The 7,027-nt window shown below is 45.3% G+C and overlaps 1 protein-coding gene across 1 annotated transcript in view; it reads left to right on the top strand.

Annotated features, from left to right (window-relative positions):
* The first annotated feature begins 6,170 nt into the window (after nucleotides 1-6,170).
* The window catches only part of LOC135553115 (C-Jun-amino-terminal kinase-interacting protein 1-like), a 93,847-nt gene continuing 92,990 nt past the window's right edge, over nucleotides 6,171-7,027 (top strand). The window contains exon 1 of the mRNA XM_064985233.1: nucleotides 6,171-6,251. Within this exon, the coding sequence (XP_064841305.1) occupies nucleotides 6,171-6,251 (81 nt within the window). The remainder of the gene's footprint in view (nucleotides 6,252-7,027) is intronic.

The following is a 7,027-nucleotide window of genomic DNA, read 5'->3' as shown; positions in this document are numbered from 1 at the left end:
ATGGGAGCAAGAGAGAAAATTCACATGTACAGTACATTATAGCATTTTGACTAGTCAGTTCTGATTGGAATGTATACATAATTAGTCATGTCAACCATAATTTCCTCTATCACCTCTACACTTCCCAATCAAGCAATGATCTATCAGAGATAGACTCCTTTCTCTCCTCTCTCAACCTCCCATGCCTGTCAGGGGTAGACAGCGAGCGCCTGAGGTAACACTTCTCAGTTCCTGAATTGTTGGAGGCCATTAAATCCCTACCTTCTAATAAATCTCCTGGGGAGGATTTCAGAGTTCTATAAAGAATTTAGGGAGCTGTTGGTCCCCTACCTTATGGAGGTACTTAAAAAAGCCAGAGAAGACAACTGCTTTCCAGAGTCCTTCTCTCAAGCAGTGATTACTGTAATCCACAAGAAAGGGAAAAACCCGCTAAAGTGCGCCTCCTATAGACCAATCTCTCTCCTTAATACAGATTGTAAACTGGTCACCAAGATGCTATCTAAGAGACTGGAGTCATGTCTTCCCCTGTTGGTCAACCCAGATCAGACTGGCTTCATAATTAATAGATTGTCCTCCAACAATCTCAGAAGGTTCTTTGATATAATTCACCTTGCTAACAAAAACAAATACCTAGTGTCGCAGTCTCCCTCGACCCTGAAAAGGCCTTTGATAGGGTTGAATGGCCATACCTCTTTCGTGTCTTGGAAAAGTTTGGTTAGGTACCGTGTTTGTAAATTTGATAAAATCACTCTACAAATCTCCTAAAGCTAGGATTGCTACCAATGGGATTACTTCCTCATCTTTCCCTCTTTTTAGGGGGAACAGACAAGGTTGCCCAATTAGCCCCCACCTCTTTGCCCTCGCAATCGAACCGTTGGCTGAGGCTATTAGAACGTGCCCTGACATTCATGGCTTTGAGGTAGGCCCCCATACCCATAAATTATCACTCTTTGCGGACGACCTTGTCTTATTTCTAACAAACCCAGAACACTCCCTCTCTCACTTGCAGATCCTACTACAGTGTTATAGTTCTTTCTCTGGATATAAGGTCAATCTTGATAAAAGCGAAATCTTACCGTTGTCTGTCTTTGACCATCATACCATCAAGCACAAGTTTCCTTTCAGATGGTCGCCTATGGGCTTCACATATTTGGGCATAATGGTGGATGGTAATCTGAACAACCTCTATAAATCTGGCCAGTTTGTTGCAAAAGGTGGAGGTTGACCTTTATAAATGGATGGACTTACCTCTCACTCTACTGGGTAGAATCAATGTAATTAAAATGAATGTCCTGCCCAGGTTTCTATATCTGTTTCAATCTCTCCCTATCCCTGTTCCCGCAGCATTTTTTCCCTCTCTCGACAAGCTGACCAGACGGTTTATCTGGCACGGCAAAACCCCTAGGGTTGGCCTGTATAAACTGACCCTTGATTACAGTCAAGGGGGCTTAAACCTCCCCAATTTTAGAATGTACTACTGGGCTGCACAGTCTAGGTTTCTGGCTCAGAGGTTTGACAAGGGTCCCTCTCCCTCATGGTTGAACATTGAAAAGCTTGAGGTAAATGATGACACTGGGGCAGATTTGTTTTACAAATGGGACATGGGATTTTACAGAATTTGGCAACCTTTTATTGACTATATGGAGAATCTCCCCCCACATCTCATTGATTGAATCTATATATAATCCTCACATAATGTTTCACACGTAATGTATAATATGTAGCCTACGGCAGGTGATCCAATGTCTCGTTATTTTGTTATTTTTTATTTTTTTTATTTTTTTATTATTGTATGTTTGTTTATATAATTATAATTATAATTTATTTTGGTTACGTTTGTCTGTTACTGTCACTTTGTCCTATCGTTGTCTAATATCTTTTCACTTTTGTTTTGAATGTTCTTAATTGGAAAATGCAAAAATAAAATACTTTAAAAAAAATGTTGGATGGGTGACCAAAGGGATAAATTCTCCAGTACGAGGTGCAGCCCAGCCTGTTGTTCTTTTGCTGATAGTGGATATAATGTTGAAGATCAAATCAATTGTATTTTACACGCAGATTCCACACCACAATACATTAAGAAATGATGTTGAAACAATGTTGATTTAAAACCAGTTAGTGCCCAGTGGGAATCTTGATGACTCATCAACGGGCATGCCATTCTGCGCTAGGCCGAGCACATACATTTTGGCGTACAACGGTTGGAGTCTAAATCAAAGTATGCAATGGCCAACGTTAGCTACAAATTCTTCATCAGTTAGAATGCTATCTATGACACTACTGTGGGTATTCTAGCCAGTTAAAGATGCCTAAATGAACATTAAATAAACTCTGACTTTGGAATGAATTGTTGTTAATTCACATCTTATATGTTTCCTGACTACAGTGGATTTTCTTGATAGGTTAACAAATACATCGTGTTCATTTAGGCATGTTTAACTGTCTAGAATAACCATAGCAGTGTCATAGATCGCAGGCTAGCTTGACAACGGATGCCATCGATGCATGCTTCAAAATGTGTAGAAATGAAGTACGCATCCGAGAAATGCCCTACGTGCTCCGTTTTGCATAATTTAATTTGGATTCATTCTCCAACTGTTTGCATGCTCCAATTTGCGTGCTTGGAGTAGTATGCATTTTGAGAAACACCCACTGTATTACACAAGAAGAAGTGAAGATTGCTGGATAATCAGATTATTTCATTACTGTATCTTAGAAACAGAGGCCACATGGACCTGACTAGATGATAAACTGTTACCTGTCTAAATAAAGCAATAAAGGGTCTGAATACTTATGTAAAGCAGGTATTTCTGTTTGTAATGTTTTCTAAATGTGCAAAAATGTTTTTTTTTAAATAATGTTTTCGCTATAAAATGTTTTTAGATGGGGTTATTTTCCTAAGCTATTCTTGAATATGGGTTGTCTCATCAATTATTACATGCCTATTTCTAGAAAATATTAACTTATTTTAGAATATATAGAATATTATTGGTGTATTGGGTGTAGATTGATGAGGATTTTGGGGGTCCATTTTAGAAAAAGTCTGTATCGTAACAAAATTTGTGAAAAAATGAAGGGTTTTGAACACTTTCCGAGTCCACTGTGTCACGTTCGTCGTATGAATCGGATCAAGGCACAGTGTGGTATGCGTACATTCTTTATTATTATATCAAACTAACCAAAATAACAAAATGACACGTGAAGCTATACAAATGAGACAATAACCCACGAACACAAAAGGGAAAATGACTACCTAAATATGATCCCCAATCAGAGACAACGATAAACAGCTGCCTCTGATTGGGAACCATATCAGGCCACCATAGACATACAAATTACCTAGACCTACAAAACCGCTAGACATAGAAAACCCTAGACAATACAAAAACTAGCAAACCCACCCTCGTCACACCCTGACCTAACCAAAATATAAAGAAAACAGAGATATCTAAGGTGCGGACTCCCGGCCGCAAACCTGAACCTAATAGGGAGGGTCCGGGTGGGCATCTACCCTCGGTGGCGGCTCCGGTTCTGGACGCAGCCCCACCGGAGGCCCCGGACTGGGAACCATCGCTGGAGACCTGGGACTGGGGACTGTCACTGGAGACCCGGGACTGGGGACCGTCGATGGAGACCCCGGACTGGGGACCGTCGCTGGAGACCTCGGACTGGGGACCGTCGCTGGAAAGCCCGGACTGGGGACAATCGCTGGAGACCCCGGGCTGGGGACCTTCGCTGGAGACCCCGGGCTGGGGACCTTCGCTGGAGACCCCGGGCTGGGTACAGTCGCTGGAGATCCCGGACTGGGGACCGTCGCTGGAGACCCCGGGCTGGGGACCGTCGTTGGAGACCTGTGACTGGGGACTGTCGCTGGAGACCCGGGACTGGGGACCGTCGCTGGAGACCCCGGGCTGGGGACCGTCGCTGGAAACCCCGGACTGGGGACCATCGTTGGAGACCCCAGGCTGGGGACCTTCGCTGGAGAACCCTGGCTAGGTACAGTTGCTGGAGAACCCAGGCTGGGGACCGTCGTTGGAGGTTCCGGACTGTGGCCCGTCGTTGGAGGTTCTGGACTGTGTCCCGTCGTTGGAGGTTCCGGACTCTGGCCCGTCGTTGGAGGTTCCGGACTGTGGCTTTCGTTGGAGGTTCCGGACTGTGGCTTTCGTTGGAGGTTCCGGACTGTGGCCCGTCATTGGAGGTTCCGGACTGTGAAACGTCGCTGGACGCTCTTGACTGGGAACTGTCGCCGGTAACTCTGGACTGGGAACTGTCGCCGGAAGCTCTGGACTGTGGAGGCGAACTGGAGGCCTGATGCGTGGGACTGGTACTGGTGGTACCGGGCTGATGACACGCACCTCAGGGCAAGTGAGGAGAGGAGGCACAGGATGCACTGGACTGTGGATGCGCACTGGAGACCGGATGCGTGGGACCGGTACAGGTGGCACCGGGCTGATGACATGCACCTCAGGGCGAGTGTGGGGAGGAGACACAGAACGTACTGGACTGTGTAGGCGCACTGGAGATCTGATGCGTGGTGCCGGCACTGGTGGTACCGGGACGGTGACACGCACCTCAGGGCAAATGAGGAGAGGAGGCACAGGATGTACTGGAGCATACAATTACATTCTAGATGATTCTGTGGTTCCAACTTTGTGGCAACAGTTCGGGGAAGGCCCTTTCCTGTTTCAGAATGACGTTGCCCCTGTGCACAAAGCGAGATCCATAAGGAAATGGTTTGTCGAGATCAATGTGGAAAAACTTGACTGGCCTGCACAGAGCCCTGACCTCAACTCCATCCAAAACCTTTGGGATGAATTGGAATGCAGACTCCGAGTCAGGCCTAATCACCCAACATCAGTGCCCGACCTCTATAAAGCTCTTCTGGCCGAATGGAAGCAAGTCCCCAATTATATCTTTGTCAAAAAACTGGTGATTGGCCAATGCAATGCAAGGCATCAAGATCATCAGGCTGTGGTGGTGTTCCTGCCCAACTACATTGCAGACGCATGCCAGATCTCACAACGGCAGGATGTCAGTTAACCACGTAGGATATAGCAATCAGTTTTTGCATCAACCAACGGTTGCAATGCCTGCGCATCTAGTCAGTCAGGCAGGAACACCACCAACTACTGCCTGCCCTGTTTCTAAGGCTCCTGGTCTCCTAGCAACAAAGCTTTTAACAAGGGGCAACACATAATTTATACTATAAAACAAGGGGGAAGGTTAGACTGCCTGAGGGCATATCGATCACCACTGTGGGGAGAGGAGGATGGAGAGAGGGAAAAGTCTGATGCTCCCTCAATTGAGACAGAGTACGATTGTTTATGGGTACTTCAAGGTACGAATAGAGTGAGGGAACTAGGAGTGAGGGGTGGTTGTAAGAGTAGAGTAGAAAGTAATTCACTGTAATTCAATAGGACCCTATACAGGCCTCCCAAGTGGTGCAGCGGTCTACAGCACATCAGCTCTAGAGGCATCACTATTGACCCTGGTTCGATCCCAGGCTGTGTCGCAGCCGGCTGCGACCGGGAGACCCATGAGGCGCTACACAATTGGCACAGCATCATCTAGGTTTAGGGGAGGGTTTGGCCGGCTGGGATGTCCTTGTCCCATCGGGCTCTAGCGATTCCTTGTGGTGGGCCGGGCGCACTGTACAGTGTTTCCTCCGATACATTGGTGTGGCTGGCTTCCAGGTTAAGCACACAGTGTGTCAAGAAGCAGTGCGGTTTGGCGGGTCGTGTTTCGGAGGACGCATGGCTCTCAACCTTCACCTCGCAAATCCATACGGGAGTTGCAGCGATGGGAATGTAAAAAATTCAAAAAAATGTCATAATAAAAAAAAACAACACTATACATTTTAAAGCAGAAATGTTTGATGTTGGACTACGGCCATTGAAAATTTTAATCACCGATTCTTTTGAAGATGGAGGTGGCTATTCAGAAGCACCAGCTGTACAACTGACTGATTATATAGCTCTGAGATAGGAGTATATATTGTAGATGCAGATTAGCGTCCACATCATAACTTATTACACTTATGGGTGTCTCTTTCATTAAAGCTACAGTCCGGGATAGGCACAGCTGTTCAGTGGTCATTTAAATTCTTAATATTGTCCCATTAATTATTGAAGAATATAACCTATAAATGCCTCAAGGTTACCCTACCTGTAATGGACACGAGGGGAGACAGAGTTGGTTTCAAGCGCAGGGCGCAGCAGGTGTTTATTGCAAAGGACCACAGGAGGAGGCAGGTAACTGGGTCCAGGGGCAGGCAGAAGGTCATACACAGGAGGAGGCAGGTAACTGGGTCCAGGGGCAGGCAGAAGGTCATACACAGGGGGTCCAAAAGGGCAACAGTACAGGCAGGGAAATGGCTGGTAACGTAGTCTGGGAGATCATGCAATAAGTAGATAACAGGAAATCAGATAAAGTACAGACAGGGAATAGGCAAAAGGCGTCGTTATTAAGGCAGGCGTAAATCACGGGACAAACAGCGCTCTGAAAGACGTGTGTCACAAAATGAAAAATATTCTCACAGTGATGGGGTGCAAAGAACTCTTTATCTTTTACTTACTCCTGATAACTACATGCTCAGCTTAAGGGCACACTACCGCAACTATCCCAATCTGTTACATTTATTAACAGTATGCTAGATTATTATTTGTATGCAAATGTGTATACTGTGTATACAATAATAGTGACGTACACTGTAAAGGGGTTACTGTAATATTCACAGTAATTTACTTGCCATTAACTGCCTCTACTGTAACATCAGAGCAACTACACACAATACAAAACTGTCAAATTGACTGTATTATACTGTAAAATAGTTAATGCATTTGTAATTGGAATTCATGAATAGATTAATTCAATTCATTAAGGGGAGATGGGGTTTGTATTTTACTGTAATTATACATGATTGGTGCAAGCAGGTTGGCGGCTGGTAGGTAAGGTGTTTACATATTATTTACAGCATATCAGTGAATAAGTATTTAGCCTTGCACTAGCCTTGGCTTGTGTGAGCCGG

Source organism: Oncorhynchus masou, chromosome 2 (genome assembly GCF_036934945.1).
Source record: "Oncorhynchus masou masou isolate Uvic2021 chromosome 2, UVic_Omas_1.1, whole genome shotgun sequence".
NCBI classification, from domain to species: domain Eukaryota; kingdom Metazoa; phylum Chordata; class Actinopteri; order Salmoniformes; family Salmonidae; genus Oncorhynchus; species Oncorhynchus masou.
The sequence above is the reverse complement of the archived record's forward strand: the minus strand, read 5'-3'. Positions and strand labels throughout refer to the sequence as shown.